This window comes from Carica papaya, chromosome 7 (assembly GCF_054855325.1).
Source record: "Carica papaya isolate Zhongbai chromosome 7, ASM5485532v1, whole genome shotgun sequence".
NCBI lineage: Eukaryota > Viridiplantae > Streptophyta > Magnoliopsida > Brassicales > Caricaceae > Carica > Carica papaya.
In genome coordinates this window covers 20,927,704-20,946,233 of record NC_142315.1, presented here as the reverse complement: position 1 = coordinate 20,946,233, position 18,530 = coordinate 20,927,704, and the positions used below count along the sequence as shown (strand labels likewise).

General features: G+C 33.5%; 2 protein-coding genes across 2 annotated transcripts; both read left to right on the top strand.

The window, feature by feature from the left end:
- The first annotated feature begins 1,518 nt into the window (after positions 1 to 1,518).
- Positions 1,519 to 9,231, top strand: TAFII15 (TBP-associated factor II 15). Its single transcript, XM_022047562.2, has 6 exons — positions 1,519 to 1,741; positions 1,845 to 1,909; positions 5,640 to 5,702; positions 7,364 to 7,421; positions 7,525 to 7,575; positions 8,981 to 9,231. The coding sequence occupies exons 1-6, from the start codon at positions 1,649 to 1,651 to the stop codon at positions 9,059 to 9,061; spliced, it is 411 nt and encodes a 136-aa protein (XP_021903254.1). The 5' UTR covers positions 1,519 to 1,648; the 3' UTR covers positions 9,062 to 9,231.
- Positions 9,232 to 12,306: 3,075 nt separating this feature from the next.
- LOC110818513 (glutamate receptor 2.7-like) lies at positions 12,307 to 17,241 on the top strand. The gene is made up of 5 exons (XM_022047418.2): positions 12,307 to 12,698; positions 13,606 to 14,942; positions 15,049 to 15,361; positions 15,769 to 16,175; positions 16,277 to 17,241. Exons 1-5 carry the CDS (start codon positions 12,452 to 12,454, stop codon positions 16,976 to 16,978), a joined length of 3,006 nt encoding a protein of 1,001 aa, XP_021903110.1. The 5' UTR covers positions 12,307 to 12,451; the 3' UTR covers positions 16,979 to 17,241.
- Positions 17,242 to 18,530: the final 1,289 nt, after the last annotated feature.

The window sequence follows — 18,530 nt, the reverse complement described above, 5'->3', positions numbered from 1 at the left end:
TGGGGACGGCCCTGGAAATGATTTCAAGTGTTAAGGGTTAACGGGTAGCGGGACCCCTATGGATCCCCATGGATACTAGTGGGCTGGTAAATGAGGAAAATATGTTGTGTAACGATTGAATTACAAAAGGCTTGATAAGTATTATGTTATACAGTTCATATATGATTTCATGATGATGATAATGTTATTACTTTCGTATACTGTTTTATGGATTCCATCGAGGTAAGTGGATGGTGAAGGATTTATTATTGATAAAAGAATTTGTTGTAAATTATGCTCCATTGGTCTTTTTGTGTTTTCTACCCACCTTTACCTCCATGACGGTGAGATATCGTGATGTCTTTACTGGGCTAGTACAGCTCATTCCTTATTTAATCATTTCAGATCAGGAAGACATCGTTCCCGAGCCGGTTCCGCAGGAGGACGACGAAGAGGACGCCTAAAGACTCCATAGTCATATTCGTAGCTTTTACTTTCAAGTTTCTCCTTTAGTTAGTTTGATCTTTTATATTTTGTGAGCACGTTTTTGGTTTTAGTGTAAGGGATGTTAATCGAATTTTGACTTCGCTTCCGCATTTGATATTTTTAATATACATTTCATTTTATATTTCCGGAGCCGTTACAACAGGAATCAGAAAGGGCCTCATCGTAGGCCTTTTTTGCAATTTCCTGCGGCAGCGCTGCTGGGCTTTGTTCGTTATTTTCGGTCAATTTACCGGTCCTTTTGCTTCGATTTGGGCATAGGGGTGTTTAAAATCGAATTTCGAGCAAATAAAATTTTTTTTTAACCTTTTTTGGCGGTCAGAAGTGACTCCTGCATGGCGGCGGGCGACTTTCTTCCTGATGGCTGGCTCTTCTTCTTCGACGAGGATGTCTAACGGCTAGGGTTAGAGTTTGGTGTGAAGAGAGTTATTTATATCTGTCCCCTTTTAATTTGGATCGTCCATCGCGTTTGATCTTGATCGTTCAATCGAGATTAAATTGAGAGTGAATTTGAGTCGTCCATCGCGATTTGATCTGCACTGTCCGATCGCGTTTAAATAGATAGTGAATCTGAACCGTTCATCGCGTTTAATCATGGCCGTCCGATCGTGTCTGAGGAGGGAACAGATCTGAACCGTCCGTGCGCGCAGAAACGAATCTGGACCATCCGATCGCGGGCTTGAGGATCGCTAGCGTGGCCTCCCGTGTGACACCACATCAGCATCTTTTGCCACGCGACGCGCTTCGGTTCATCGGGGCAGCTGACTGGGCGTCCTACGTGGCACAATTTTTTAAAATTACATTTTGACCCTCAGTTTTTTTATTTTTCTTTTAAAAATATTTTCAAAATCTAAATTTTCACCATTTTTTTCTAAAATTATTTTTAATTTCATCATTGATTTTATTTTTTTCATTTTTACATTAAATAAAAATTAAAAAAATTAAAAAAATAATATTTATTTATTAATTTTAATTACAATTAAAATTAATTAAAGCATTACAATAAATACATATTTTGCGGGTCTCCAAGTTGGATTTGTAAAACCTTCTGAAAAATTGAACACAATATTGGTTTTATTTTACGCGGCTAACGACAGGCAGAGGAGAGCGAGGAGACAAAAGCAAGGGCGGGGCGTAGACAGTGAACAGCGACAGAGGGAAGGAGATGAACCACAACCAGCAATCGAACGATGGAAAGCACGACGATGATGCTGCTCTATCTGAGTTCCTCGCATCCTTAATGGACTATACTCCCACCGTATAATTTCTCTTTCGTCCTTCATAACCTTTTTCTTTTTCTTTTTAACGATTTCTCTACAATCTATTTGTTGGTCGACATTTTTATTTTTCATATTTTGTAGATACCCGACGAATTGGTGGAGCATTACCTTGCGAAGAGCGGGTTTCAATGTCCTGATGTTCGATTGTAGGTACTTCCTTCTTATACTTCTAGTTTCTTTAATGCCATCTGTTTGGTTGCCTAGAAATTGGAACAAGAACTAGCTTCATGAACCTTAATTTCATTGGTTTATTAAGCTACTAGCATAAATTCCGAAAGGGAATCACGTTTACTTGATTAAATTGTCGTAATGTTCGATTTCGGGGTTCTCTCGTGTTTTCTCTGTGTACTAGGGTTCCGATCAGTCGGAAACATGAACCGCCAGTATCTCTTTCTTCTATTTGTCCTCACGTTATAAGCGATCAACCAGGTGCTAGATTCTTTGAATTTTAATTTTGAGTTGGTTTCGTGTATGAGTACTGTAATTGATGAAAGGAAATCATAAAACTAGGATTAATTTTGACTACTTGTGGATTCACGATAAGTTTAGGAATTCTTAAACTTACACCTAAAAATAATGATAGAAAACAGAAAAGTGATTAGGACTCACATTCAGAATACCTTAAGCATCAGATTAAAGTGAGGGTTGCTTGAGCATCATATTGATATGGAATTGCATCACAAAACCAGCTATTGAGAGAAAAGGCATAATAATTTATTAACTGATGACTTTTTATTTTAAAAGTAAAATTTAAAAGGTATTTGTAGTGCTTAGGTATAAAATATTGTAACTATAACTATAAAATTCGAATAGAAATCTAAATACTTAAAAACAATAAATAACATACTAAGAAGGTGTTTTGGATTACATTTTCCTGCTTATAAACAGCTTTAAGTACCTTACTTCAACTTATATATTTGCAACATAAAAAAATAGGCAATTGTTAGGTTCTTAACATGACGTTAAGGTGGAAAACAGAAATATTATTTCTAACTTGTCATATTCTTATTTTCTAAAATCTAATTAATTATTTATTTACTTTCTTGATATTCTCATAAAATCTATTGTATATGTTATTATTATGTAAGTCATAAAATATTTATAATAAATATATATTTTTATCAAAAGCATATATTTATTTTTTGTGATCAGTATTATACCCAAACGTTTAATTACTTATTTTTTGAAAAAGAATTTACCTACTTTAAGTAACTTAAAGTATCCAATAACTTTAAGTACATTTCTTTAAGTAATTCTGAGTATTTTCTTAAACAACTAAAGACCTAGTAATATTATACTATTATAACAAATTGTAGATTAGATAGAAATGAAATCACTAATTTACTTAAAAAATCTAGTTATCTATTTTCATCATTCTTATTGCTTGGAGAAAACTTCACCTTGATTTTTGAGATGCTGAACAGTCAAGAAACCCAATCGTAAAATATCAAGAGAGAATTTTGGTGAACTTCACATTGATCATCCTCTTCAATAACAAAGGTGATGTAAACACAACTAGTTAGAAGTGGGTAAGATGAAGTTGTCATAATTGACAAGTTTGTCCTTGATTTGGACATCAATGAAATCTAATTGTTGTTTGGGTTTATCCTTGCACTGAATAGCCATAGAATTCTCTTAAGGCGAAACATCTTGAGCAATCTCAAAATCTTTAGTTTCAGGAAGACATGCTGGTTCTTCTTGTTCCTCCATTCTAGCATGTTGATTAAAATTTGATACTGATGGTTTTAACTTTTCAAGTGGTTTTTCCATCAATATATCATTTTCATTGATTGCTGGCTCTTGTAGGCATCGATATTTATGCATCTCTACTGTAGCGTAGTTATAGGCTTTAAAACCACATTCTTTATGCCAAGAATGGGATGATAAGTATTGACAATCATGTCCATGCTGAACATGCCAATGGTAAGCCAATATATGCCTAGAAGAATATGTGCAATCACAGAGGACAGTCATTGCAGGAGCTACTAGGAATAGAAACAAGACGCTATTAGAAGAATATGTGGTCGTATTGAAAGATCAGGTAATTTAATTGTAGAGTTCGAAACAAGGTTCACATAACACTCCTCATAAATGACCAGGTTTTTGCTTTTATTTCATCAATGAACTAGGATTTGAAAAATTAGAGGATAATCTTCTTTCCCTTGAACTGCTTGGTTGTGCTTACTTGTAGCAACAAAGTAGTATCAAGTGTAGCCTCTATCAATGATTGCTCATTTTCTTCCTGAATATTCACCATATTCAGAATAGTTTGGCTGTGGTTAACTGCTTGACTGAGACTGTTCGGTTGGGGCGACTGGCTTGTTGCTTTGGTTTCTTTTTCCTAGGGACTCTGGATTTTATCTAATTAGGGTTTCTGATTTCCATGGTGACTATCTCAGTCGTCAGATACTAGTTGACGGCTATCTGAACTGGTGGCTCATAAGTACTGACATTGTCTACCATTTCTGCTTGTTGTTTATTCTTTTCCCCTGATGGTCTAGGATCTGTGTCAACATAAGGTCTTAATATTTTGATTAACTTTGGGTCTGATACCAATTAATGTAGGATAAACTACCGTTCATTTGCTTGCTTGTGGAATTGGAGTAAACTCAAGGATTCTTAGATATCACACTTAAAAATTGGGTTAGAAAATTAGAAATGTAACTAAGAGTAACTCCTAAAGTTCCCTTAAGCAGCAATTTAAGATGGGAATTTCTTAAGTATCACATATAAGATAAGATGCATCACAATATCAGTAACTAAGTAAACTCTTTAGAATGCTTTTTATCTCGCAAGTAAGTTACAAAAGTATAAATAGTGCTTAAACATAAAATCCTAATCTAACTATCTAAAGAATAGTAAATGCTTAACATAATTTAAATCGTAAATAAAATCCTAATCTATTAGAAAATTCATATCATACTATTACACCAGGTTATAGATTAGATAGAAATACAATTTATTTAGATGTTAGTTCGTATCCATTTCGTATCGATAGGTTTTGGCAGAATTTTAGGGTTTACTCATTTATACAGAGTTGGCGTTGGGGCATAGTTTGTTGGTCATTTGTGAATTTGAAGTATTGGTTGCAAATTGCCATATGCTGCTTGCATTATTTGGATTCTATGATAGTGCCCCCTGAAACAAACAGGAGAGTAGAATGGGGATTTGGACACCAGTGTTGCCATTTTTGGACTGAATCCCACATTGTGTTATTGAAAATGCCATTATTTCGGGATGCCTTGTTGTGCTTTGAATCTCAATCTTTCTAATTGGAAATGATTTTGTATTTGTAGCTTTCCTTTTCTTGGAATGTAATTTTGGGAGATAGGGTTGTGAATACTAGTGATGAGATACTTAAAATTTATCTGGCTGTAAGTTTTCTATCTTTGAATTTTTCTTTTGTTAAAAAAAATGTTTGTCTGACTGGAAGAAGAAAATGATGCTTAAAGTATTATGGCTGTACTATGTCGGACAGAATTGAATACAATGTGGTTTGGGCTCCAAAAAACCAGTTTTTGATGCATTATGGGATTCTTGGGGATCGAGAAGCTGTACTCGTGTATGCTTTTGATGTTCTGTGACCCTGCATAGTTCATGTGGTATTTGCTGATTTTTTTTGTTACTTCTAATTCTGCATCTTATCCTAGATCTTTGTTTGCTTGATCATGAGTCTTATTGCGGATTTACAATTTTTCAGGTCCTTAAAGTAAGAATTTCTTTGTAATTTGAAAAAACTTGTATTTAAGCTGGCAATTTTTACACTCTTCCACCATATCCATGATTTAGCAAACTGATATCTTGACTTCTGATTATTGTTTTTTTATTTTAAATATATATTGTCTAATTATGCTAAGTTCAATTTCAATTTTACAGAATTAGGCTTGTGGCTGTTGCTACACAAAAGTTTGTTGCAGAGGTTGCCAGTGATGCTCTTCAGTATGCTACTGAAAACTTTCTTGTTATGTTGCTCATTTCTTTTTATTTTCTTTTTCCCCAATGTAATATCTAATTTCTACATGTGGGTTTGGGGATATGGGTGAAAACCGAATTTTCTAACTTTTTGAATAGGAGGATCTCATTATGAGTAATTGGCATACTCTTAACCTGTTGTTTCCATGATGTTTATTGGATTTATATTTTTGAAAGGAACTTATAGTTGGAAACTCTTTCTTGAGCATTTTCTGCTATATACAGAAATGGATTGTAATAGGTTTATATATATTTTTTTAAAATAAAAAGTGTGAATGTAATATTATAAACATAGTACCAAAGGGGGTACCACCCATGTACAGTAAATTTACATTCTAGTCAGGATATCAATGCTAAACCAAAAATCCTCATCCCTCATCATGTCGTGCCTCAATAAAATAGTCCCAAAAAAATGTAACCACCTATCTTTCAATCTATACATCAAATTCTCTTTTCTGTCAAAAGATCTAAGGTTTCTTTCCTCCTAAATAACCCAAAAAATAGTTGGAGAAATCAACTTATTGCAATCATTTTCAAGACTGAGTCCAGTCCATGCCCAAATTTCCTCTTTGACAGTACCAGCCACCACCCAGTTTAGCTCCAGAAGTCCATACACCATACTCCATAATTCAGAAAACACTGGACACCATAATAAAAGTTGGTTACAAGACTCTGCAGCTTTCGAACACAGGTAACACCGATTGACAATATAATGACCTCTCGATATTAATTTATCTTGTGTCAAAATACATTCCCTGGCTGCCTCCCAAGCAAAGAAAGCAATTCAAGGCGTCACTCTAGATTTCCAAATCTGTTTTGCCAGAAAGCTGCAGTTTATGTCATCCCCTACCCCCCGATAAAACAGTAGTATGACCTAGCAGAAAACAACCCGTTTTGATTCAACTTCTATTTCACACTGTCAGCAGAGTTATTCAGTTTCTGTGCCTCCAGAAGACTTAGCAAATTTTCATACTCCTGAATTTCCCAATCATTTAAATTCCTAAGGACATTCACTTCCCAAAACCTGTTACCGTTATGCTCCTTATAGACCTCCTTGACAACCATGTTTCTGAATTGGACAATCTCAAATATTTTTGGGAAATGGCTCATGAGACAACCCCCTTTAATCCAATCATCCTTCCAAAATTGAATTTTGTCTCCACAGCCAATACTCCAATCAACGCAGTTCTGAAATCAGTGCCAATCCATTTGAATTTCCTCCACAGCCCAAGACAGTGCCTCCTGAATCTGCCTGACCCGTCTCTGCCCAGAATATCATCCCATCTGACAGTAATAATCTTCCTCCATAGTCAATCTTCTTCCATGGCAAATCTCCATAACCATTTCGCCCTAGGGGCAGTATTTAAGTCAGTAAGAGATTTTATCCGTAGCGCCCCCCCCCCCCCCCCGCGGCTTGATTGGTTTCTTGATGTCACCCCAGTTTACAAGTTTTATATTTCTGCTGTTCTAGGTCACCTAATTTCTTTTTGGTAGATTCTAAATTTCATCTAATAATGGGAGAGGTGTAGTTTAGATTATTCAACCAAAAAATATTTGTTGGAGTTTCACATGTCCATTTTAAGTTGGCAATAGAATTTATTTTGTAACCAATATACATGCTAATGTAGACAATGCAAGGCAAGGCAGGCAGCAGTGGTTAAAGACAAAAGAGAGAAGCAGCAAAAGGTGTTCCTCTTGTATCTTATATTTTACAGAAGTTCCTCATTTATTTCTAGAACCACCTGAGCATGCTTTATTTTAAATTCACTTAAAATTTTCCTGCAAACAGGATAAGCGCTTAATCTTGACAATGGAGGACCTCTCAAAGGCACTGCGTGAGGTAGGCCCTAAATTATTTTATTTCACCTGTAAATTTGGGGAGCATATTTTTATGCTAATTCAATTATCATCATGTGGACTTCTTTTGTGAAACTTAGGATGCATACTTTCTTTTTTTTTTTTCAAATATTTTTCATGATCTTTATTCCACCTTGGATGATATGCGATGATTATAAGGGGGATGTCTGAAAAGAAAATAACTGGAAAGGTTTGAGAATGTTCAAACTCAGTTATTTTTGCAGTAGCATAGAATTTGAAGAATTTAGGTGAGGAAATAGATCAAAAGTAGAAAAACTAGGGGGAACTAGGGGATTCAATGGAAAAGAGAGGGACAAAACAAGATAGGGTAGAAAGAACAAGAACCAGAAAAAATGATGTCAGAGAGAGACTGCAAAAAAAAACCCTGAGAAGATATCTTCACAACAATTCTCCACTAATGTTCAGGTTACTGGCCATTTACAATAGTCACCAAGTACAACTCTAATTATAACTAATAAGGAAAATATTAAAATAATAAGAAAGGACATTAAAGGTTTCAGAATCCTAATAAAACTTAAACCTATCTAAATAATCTAAATAAATTAAAGATGCTAAATAATAATAGTTGTAAAAACTTCTTAGGTAATAAAATTAATCCTTTTATTTAAAAAAAATAAAACTGATCCATGGCAACATCTTTTTCTGTATCAGTATTTTTCTAGTTTTACTATTGTCATTATACCTTGGAGGTAGTTATATTTAGGTAAAATTACTTGAGCAATCATGATGAAATGGACAGCAGTGGAGTATCAAACATTCTGCTGTCTGTGATAATGTGATAATGCGATAATGGTTTCAGAATCCTAATAAAACTTAAACCTATCTAAACAATCTAAATAAATTAAAGATGCTAAATAATAATAATTGCAAAAACTTCTTAGGTAATAAAATTATTCCTTTTATTTAAAAAAAATAAAACTGATACATGGCAACATCTTATTCTGTATCAGTATTTTTCTAGTTTTACTATTATCATTATACCTTGGAGGTAGCTGTATTTAGGTAAAATTACTTGAGCAATCATGATGAAATGGACAGCAGTGGAGTATCAAACATTCTGCTGTCTGTGATAATGCGATAATGCGATAATGTGTTCGGTTGAACTTGGCATAGGTTGGTTAAAATTGAGAAGTGGCAGTTCATATGTGATGTCTTGATGCTACTGCTTGAAGAAATGACTTGTTTATGAACAGAGGACTTGTTTATGAATGAAGGACTCTTAAAGTCCAGTTATCCAGCATGCCATACTACTGCTGCAAAGATGATGGTGGTTTATTCATCTTGTAATGAACTGTTAAGTGTATATAAATCTCAGTTGTCATTATTTGCCTATATGATCCTAATGTGTGGCATCATTGGATGGGCAGCATGGCGTGAATGTGAAGCACCAGGAGTATTTTGCAGATAGCCCTTCAGCAGGGATGGATTCTGCTACAAGGGATGAGTGAGGTGGGGGAAACAAGTTCATTTGATTTCCTCCATTCACCATATTGTGTATGATTACAGTGCAGTTTTGTATTTCAGATGACTAGATAACTAATTTGAGCCAGTATTTGTCCGTTATAGTTCTTCTGTTAAATATTGCAAATCCTGCATATATAGATACCCAATATTCTCATGGCCGTGTTACTTCTGCTACTTGCTTGATCTACGTGCATACGTAGGACGTGGGGATGCATGTATATTTGACTAGTCTAGTGGCTACGAGAGACTGCGTTAGTTGGTGGTTAACGTGTTGAAGGATTTCATTTGAAGTCTTCTTTTCTTTTTTGAGAAAAAAATTTCTTTGGAAGTCAGAAATGTTGCACATGCTTATGACTTTTTCGTTTAATTTTTGCAGAAAAAGAAAAAATTTGAAATCAGCCTGTAAGAATTTTGGATAATTTCTCTCTCCTATTCAATGTACCCCAAGGTACTGAAGTCATTATCAATGCAAAATTTCCTGGTGTTTGTTTCTTATTTATCAGACATGAACTGAAGATGTAGATATATAATCAGGAGTATAACTTAATTAGATGACATTTTAAAATTACTTTTGGATGCAAATATCGCGTTTTTTCTTACCAAAGAAGATGGGTAACACTCAAATTTAATAAATTAAGTGTCAATGGGCAAATCATATCGAGTGTGCAATCAGTTTACCAACATTTTTCCACTTTAGGATTAGGTTCTGGGAAAAAGGTCTATCATTTTTATTTTAGAATTCGTGGACGGTGGGTTTCTTCGTTTTAGCCAGAAAATGAATGGTGTAGAATTTATTAATGAATTTATGTTATATTATATAATTTTAAATATGTCCTTTGATATTTTGCTTAATTTTATCTTGATAAACTCTAATTCACTGATTTGCATTAGTTTCTACTTTCAGACACTAATTAGAAAAGTTAAGGCATTTAGAGCATTTTAATATTCTTGCCTATTTGAATCTTTTTTTCTTTTTTGTTCTGAATTAGCAAAAAGTAATTTTTTAAGGTAGGTACTCATATATTAGAATTGGAACCCGTAACCACGAAAGAGGAGACGGGGTAATCAGATATGCCCTTGATTTTTAATATTTTAATTTATTTTTACTTATAATAGAAAAAATGAAAAAAAAAAATCAAATTACATAAAAAAGGTATTTTGTAATACCTCATTTCATATAAATAATAATAATAATAATAATAATAATAATAATTCTGAAGAAGGTCAGTGTCGGCACTCGAACCGCTGGTATCAGGTGAGTGAGTAAGGTCTCTTCCTTAGCCACTAAGAGAGTGTCGGGTGTGACGTCCTTTGTGACACCAAAAATAATTTTTAGTATTTATTTTTCAATGCTTTGATTCAGTTCGATTCTTCAGCCTCTCAATTCCGCATCCGCACTCAGTCAAACTCATGCTTACTGGCTGATATATATGCATACACGCATATTTCTATATACTTGAAAGTCTTTCCTTCTCGTGAATTAGTCTTGGCAACGAAGGAAAAAAAAAAAAAAAAAAAATCTTATAACTAACGTATAATATAAAATTGAATATATCAAATTGATGCTCCTAAATTTAATTAGTAATCCCCGTTACAATTCTGTCTCGTTGACTCAATCTTCCTTCCACAAAATACATGATTCATGTAATTAATTCTGATAACATGTTTATTTTTTAATTTATATTCTTTAGACTTATATTTATTCAAGAAAAATTTACAAAATTACATATTTATTAATGAACCAAAGCACAAATAATTTTTTTTTAAAAAAATTTTAATTTATCATTATTGTTATGAGCGTCATTTCTGTTATTAATTAATTTATAATTTTATGAATAAAATACATAAAAATTTAAGAAAAATAAAAAGAAAAAATATTTTGCCTACCGAACTAGGCCTATAATTTTTTGTTGGCTACTGCTCGTTTCTTATGTATTTAAAATGAAGTCGACGCTTGAGAGAAGTTGCCCTGGTGGGACGACCGCCGCACACGTCGAATCTCTTGGCGGATCTCATACTATTCTATCAGTATTTACAACCCAGATTTCCCGATGCTTATTAGTGCAAATAATGACAAGAAAAATATATTGCATGTATTATATAAACAATATTATATATCTATATATATTTATAAAATACCAATTTGTTTCTAGGTGGAAATTGTCAAAAGAATTATTCGTATATTTCAACTGTGTAGTATATATACATGTGTATATATCTATATATATATATATAGAGAGAGAGAGAGAGAGAGAGTAACTAGATTCTGGGAACCAATAAACATCAGCCTAGTACCTGGCACTAATTAATAAATAAATGATGTGGGGGCGTGGATTACTGATTTTGATGGGTAAATCAATGTATGTATATATGTTTTGTGAAAACTTTTACTGTTTATTAGTTCAAGTGCTACCTATACACAAATGATAACATAAAATATTAAAAAAAAAAACGAACGATATATTTTTAATTAAATAATATATAAACACAAATTATGCAAAATACTAATAAAATAAATGAATATATAATTCACTTAAACTCGTACTAAAATAGTTAAAATTACCCATCCTTCAAACAAAAAAGCCATGGTTGTAAATATATGTGTCCTGTATGATAATATATATATATATATATATATTATATAAAGAGAGAAACAACTATGGTGATAATTTGGTAGTAATGTAGTGATCCCGATTAAGTTTGAAATTTTCATTTGAAAATTTTCAAAGCAGCCTCCACTTCAAAAAAAAAAAAAAGAAAAGAAAGAAGAGTTCTAATTAGAGAATTAATTACTTTAATCATAATGATTAAACGAAAGTTTAATTGGGGTGATGGAAGGTTGAAGAAATAGGTAGTGAAAATTTGTGAATGACTCATCTTGATGCAGAAGCATTGTAAAAGAAATAATTTATATTATATATATATATACATATATATATATATATATACAAAACTGGAATAGTTTGATTTGGTCAAGGTAAACGGTGAGCAGCCAAAATATAAAACAAATTAAACAATATCTTCTAGCATCCATCACATAATATACCTTCCTCTCTTCAGTCAATTTATGACCATATAATATATATTTGTATATATATATATGTGTGTGTGTGTACGTTCTCCTATTCAAGAGTTTACCATATATGATGAAGACGTAAGACGTGGTGCCTAAACTCTGGAATCCATCTGTTTTATTATATATATAGAAAAAATACTTTTCAACTCCCTTTGTCTTGTGTGTGTGTGTATATATATATATAACCACGTAGTACTACGTCCTTAAAAATCTTTGGAAGTGAGGAGAAAGAAAGAAAGAAAGAGAGGCAGAAGGCATTGTATTATAGATTGATTACTATAGGTAGGTGAAAATTAAGATGAAAAAGGTGTTTGTTAAATATTGTTTGATGTTAATGTTGATGGTGGGAATTAATGGAGAAGAGAAGAAGATAGGAGTAAAGGTGGGTGTTGTTCTTGACATTGATAAAGTGATTGGGAAGATAAGCTCCACGTGCATCAATATCTCTCTCTCTGATTTTTATGCAGCTCATCCCCACTACAAAACCAGGCTGCTCGTCATACCCAGGAACTCCAAAACCGATGTTGTCACTGCTGCGGCTTCAGGTTTTTTTGCTTTAATCATCTCTCTCTCTATATATATATATATTTATGTATAAAGACAATTTTACTTCTCATTTATTTGCTTGGTTGTGTGTCTGTCTATATATATATATACATATGCATCTTCTCAAATTTTCTTCTTGTTCGATTCCTTTTTTTTTTTTTTACATAAAATTTATTAATAATTCCACTTTTTCTTTTTTAATTTTAATGAGAAATACTACGCCGCTGTATACCTAGCTATTACATAAAATTAAATAATTAGTTGAAATTAATTAAATATTATTATCTTATATCTATTTATATAATATATATATATATATATACACATATATTAGTGTTAGTAATTGATGAGGGTTTGAAAATGGTGTATATCTTCAATAACTATTAATAATATAGTTTTTGAGTAATATTATCAATTTTTATATATTAATTTTTAAAATTAATCGTTTGGTCAATAAATTATTTATTCAAACTTCTGGATATACGCCTTATAAAATGTCAAATAATGGAATCCAATTTTTAAAAATATATATTTATTTCCATTCCTTACCCGAATTCTCACGTAAGACAAGAGCCACTCATTAACAACAACGATGGGAATCTTGAAAGGATTTTCTAGTCAATGTCCCTACTTTTTCAGATCTTATGGAAAATTACAAAGTCTTATTTTGTGGCTCCAACATCTTTCAGACCTAGACAGTAAAAGGATGCAACCCAAGAACCATACGTCTTATTGGTACATGTGTATATGTATATACACATATTTTGTAATAAAAAGTTCATAATTTATTAGAATTGAGAAAATTATATTCTATTTTTTTTACAATATAAACAATATTCTTTTAACATCTTAACATTTTGATGTTAAGCTGAAGGACAAATGTTGTTTGGTCGATGTGAAATGCAGCTCTAGACTTGATAAAGAACGTACAGGTGCAAGCAATTCTTGGACCAGAGAATTCAATGGAGACTGGCTTTGTAATAAACTTGGGCAACAAATCTCAAGTACCAATCATCTCCTTCTCTGCAACGAGCCCTTCCCTTGCTTCTAAGCGCAGTCCATATTTTATCCGAGCCACACAGAGCAGCTCATTTCAAGTAAAAGCCATTGCCGCCATTGTTCAAGCCTTCGGTTGGAGAGAAGCTGTGCCCATTTACGTGGACAACGAGTTTGGCGAAAGCATCATACCTTACTTAACTGATGCTTTACAAGACCTCGATGTCCGGGTACCATACCGGAGCGTCATCTCTCCATCAGCAACCGATGATCAACTACTTCAAGAGCTTTTCAAGTTGATGACGATGCAGACACGGGTTTTTATGGTTCACTTGTTGCCGTCTCTTGGATCTAGGATCTTTTCCAAAGCTAAAGAGATTGGCATGATGAGGTCGGGTTACGTTTGGATCATGACAGATGGGATGACAAATCTGATGAATATTATGGATCGAGGAGAGCTTGAATCCATGCAAGGTGTGTTGGGTATCAAACCTTTTGTTCCAATATCAAAAGAACTTGAAGATTTCAAGGTTCGATGGAAAAAAGAGTTCAGTACAAAAAAACCAAGTCTTCTTAATGCTGAGCTTAACATTTTTGGGTTATTGGCATATGATTCTGCTATGGCATTGGCAACGGCAGTTGAAAATGCAGGCACTAGAAACATAGAATATGATGATTCTCAAGTTTCAGGAAATTCATCAGACCTGGAAAGTTTTGGCATCTCTTTGTATGGTCCCAAACTAAGGCAACAAATATCGAATATAAGATTCAAAGGGCTAACGGGGGATTTTCACATCTTAAATGGGCAGCTTCAGTCATTAACTTATCAGATTATTAATGTAAACGGTAACGAGGAAAGAGGGATTGGATTCTGGACACCAAAAAATGGATTTGTGAAGGAATTGAACTCCACAAACTCAACGGTGTATTCTACTTCAAAAGCTAATCTTGGACGTATTATTTGGCCAGGGGGATCCAGTGCTACTCCTAAAGGATTTGAGATCCCAACAAATGGGAAGAGGTTGAGAATTGGAGTCCCGAAGAAGAAAGGTTTTAGTGAGTTTGTGGAGGTGACTAGAGACCCTGTTACTAACAGAACAAGTGTCACTGGTTTCTGTATAGACGTTTTTGATGCTGCAATGAGACAAATGCCTTATGATGTCTCTTACGATTATTTTCCTTTTGAAACTCCTGATGGCAACCCTGCTGGCAGCTATGACGAGTTAGTCAATCAAGTGTATCTTGGGGTCAGTTTAAGTTTACTATCTTTTCTTCATTTTACTATTCTTGACTTGTCTCAAAATGGGTCTCGAAACTTTTATAACAAGGTACTGTTTCTTGTTTTATGACCAGAACTATGATGCTGTTGTTGGAGATACGACGATATTGGCGAACAGGTCCTGGTTTGTAGACTTCACATTACCATACACAGATTCAGGAGTGTCAATGGTGGTGTCAATCAAGGACAATAAAGAGAAACATGCATGGGCGTTCCTGACGCCTTTGACTTGGGATCTTTGGGTGACAAGCGCTTGCTTCTTTGTGTTCATTGGATTTGTCATCTGGGTGCTTGAGCACAGAATCAATGAAGATTTTCGTGGGCCTCTTGAGCATCAAGTCGGCACTAGCTTCTGGTTTTCTTTCTCCACCATGGTTTTTGCTCAGAGTAAGTTTTTCCAAACTTTCCTTCGGAAGAGAATTAAACTATATTACATAAAATATATGTGTTTTTTACCTCTATTATCCAACATTGCAAAAAGAAAGAGGAGAAAGTGTTGGAAAAATAAGAGCTGACCAGCAAAATAATTTAAATCACAGAGGAATTTTGTAGAATACTGAAGCTGATTTTCTGGATATTGATCAGCAAAAAGAAAGTGTCTGATTATAGGCTTCTAAAGAAACTGCACCTGCTAAAAATCAGTCCATAAATCCTTTCACTATGCCCATTACCCAACTAAAAGTTACACGCCTAACAAATAGGAATTAATCACAACTTACCCAACTAAGTAAAAGATACTTAAAGTATAATTTTGAATCATTCTTCAACAGAAAGTCTTGAAAACATTTGTGCAGGGGAAAGAGTAGTAAGCAACTTGGCCAGATTTGTAATGATCATATGGTTCTTCGTTGTGCTTATATTGACGCAAAGCTACACAGCCGGCTTGACCTCGCGTTTAACGGTGCAGCAGCTGCAGCCAACAGTGACCAGCATAGATGAACTGTTGAAGAAAGGGGAGAACGTGGGTTACCAAAGGGGTTCTTTTGTTTTAGGTATCTTGAAGCGACTGGGTTTTAACGAATCCAAGCTCATACCTTATGACTCTCCTGAACATTGCAATGCTCTCTTCTCTAATGGAACTGCCAAAAATGGTATTGTTGCTGCTTTCGACGAAGTTCCCTACATGAAGGTTTTTCTTGGAAAGTTCTGCAACAAATATACCATGATTGATCCGACTTTCAAGATTGATGGATGGGGTTTTGTAAGTTCTTTTTACTTTAAGCACACACCTAACAGTTTATTCTTCCTCAATTCTCCAATTGTACTAGTTAAACTAAAGGCTACCCTCCACACACATTACAGGTTTTCCCAAGACGGTCACCTTTAGTGCCTGATGTTTCAAGGGCAATCTTGATTGTTACAGAGGGAGGCACCCTGACAAAAATTGAAAATGCATACTTCAGAGAACAAGGCATGAATTGCTCAGAGGAAAACAACTTGGTATCTTCCAACAGTATGGATCTTAATAGTTTCTGGGGTCTGTTCCTGATTGCAGGCATTGCTTCACTGTCAGCTCTCTTAATATTCACAATCATGTTCTTGTACCAGCATAGGGAAGTTTTGATGAGATCTGATTCCACAGAGTCGGTATGGAGAAGAATACTTGTTTTGTTGAGAATCTTCAACCAAAGAGATCTGAGCTCTCATACTTTTAAGAAATGTGAAGATAGGAGTAGAAGTAGTCATGATCATGGCCTGGTTTCCATTGAAGCATCACCCAACAGACATTGCCCGCCTACCCCATCAACCACATCTAATAATACTCGGTATCCATATAGTCCATCTACCTTTTATAATACTAACTGCCCACCTAGCCCATCAGATTTCTCAAACTGTTTAGATTCGGAACTCCCTTTTTCTAGAGCCCATAGAGCACCTTCTCACGAGAACGGTGGAGCAAACCCAAATGGACAAGCTCCTCAAGAGATTGTTTTAGCCACTGAACTCACTCACTCGACTCCGTCAACAACAGTAACTTTCGAAATAACCCGCGAAAACAACTAGATACGTATATTTTTCTGTCCAATAGACAAGGAACTAGTCAATTACAAGTAGAGTATTCATTGTAAATTGTCCTAACTTAATACTAGAGTAAAGTGATTCTAAATTATTTGTAAATGCTAATCTTATGGAAAGGAGAACAGATAATTGTAAGTTTGAAGTTTTATGTATGGTGGGTTAAGATGGGGGCTGTATCACCATCAGTAATTCCAATGTAAGTATTAGTAAATTACAAGCAAAATAAATCTATGCCTATTTTCCATCTCCGATATGTAATTTTTTTCCTACCCTTGTCTCCTTCCTAGGGAAGAAAGAGGAATTTTTCATCAGTATTTGGAGGCTTTTTCCTCTCTTTTTTTTTCGTTATATTATTTTATTCATTCAAAATAAAAACCTAAAAACATTTTGATTCAAATATTTAATTATTTTATACAATTACAGTGAAAACACTTAAAGAATTCAATGCAAATATTAAAAAAATATTCAATTTACATGATAAAAATATTTAAAAAATATTTTACTTATTTCACACATTTTTATTTGAGATGTACCATACACAAACTTTTTCATTCATTTAGTTTCAAGGCATTTAATTTGTACATGCATATACATTTCTTATTTCCTAACTAAAACATTTCTATTTTCTTAGTTTTAATTATATGAAAATATTATATAAGTATTTTCTAACTTAAAAATACATATATGATGATTGAGAACGGAACAGAGACTAGATGAGGAGTCACTCCATCCTCACCTTCGCTCTAAATAAAACAATTCTTTTCGTATTTCGCTTAAAATTAAAGTCAAATAAAGAGTTTAATCATGTCCCTTTAATAAATCTCCCGCAAAGATATTTTGAACCGAGATAAAATTATCATCCATAATTATATGAAATTAGAGTCAATTTCCCATGTATTAAAATTTCAATAATAATAGATGTTAAACCTTATGATTAAAAAAGCTAGAAAAAAAGAAAGTAAAAGCCTTAAAGATAGATAGCTTACTTCGATTGAATTTCCACATTGTCCCTTAGCTACTTGATCCCAACAAGATTCTTTCTTCTTGTATTTGTTGTCATTCGCTTTATATCTTTATTTTTTTAGAGCTTATCATATTAGTCATATGGTCGTTTATCTATCCTTTGGAATTATGCATGAAGACTTTGATAATAGCATGACACAAAGAAAGCTAGACGGTATAAAGCTTTTAGATATAATTGGCTTTGTTGGGCAGACAAAATACATTCTAACAACTAATCTAAAATTTTCTTGTTTCTTTATAAATATTTTTATGCCTTTTAGATGTCGTAAGTTATCTCTCTCTTTTTTTTTAACCCCTCATTTTCTAAGATATTTAGACATTTTCATATATTGATAATTCACCTTATTTTCATATGTCTTATATAACAATTTCATATATTAGCTAAACTAAAATCCATTGTGTCAAATTTATAACTAACTTTATCATAAGCTCTATATATTAATGGAATTTAAATATACTTTTGTTATTCCCACATTATCATGTTATCACAAAAGTGAGGGTTCCAAACATCATG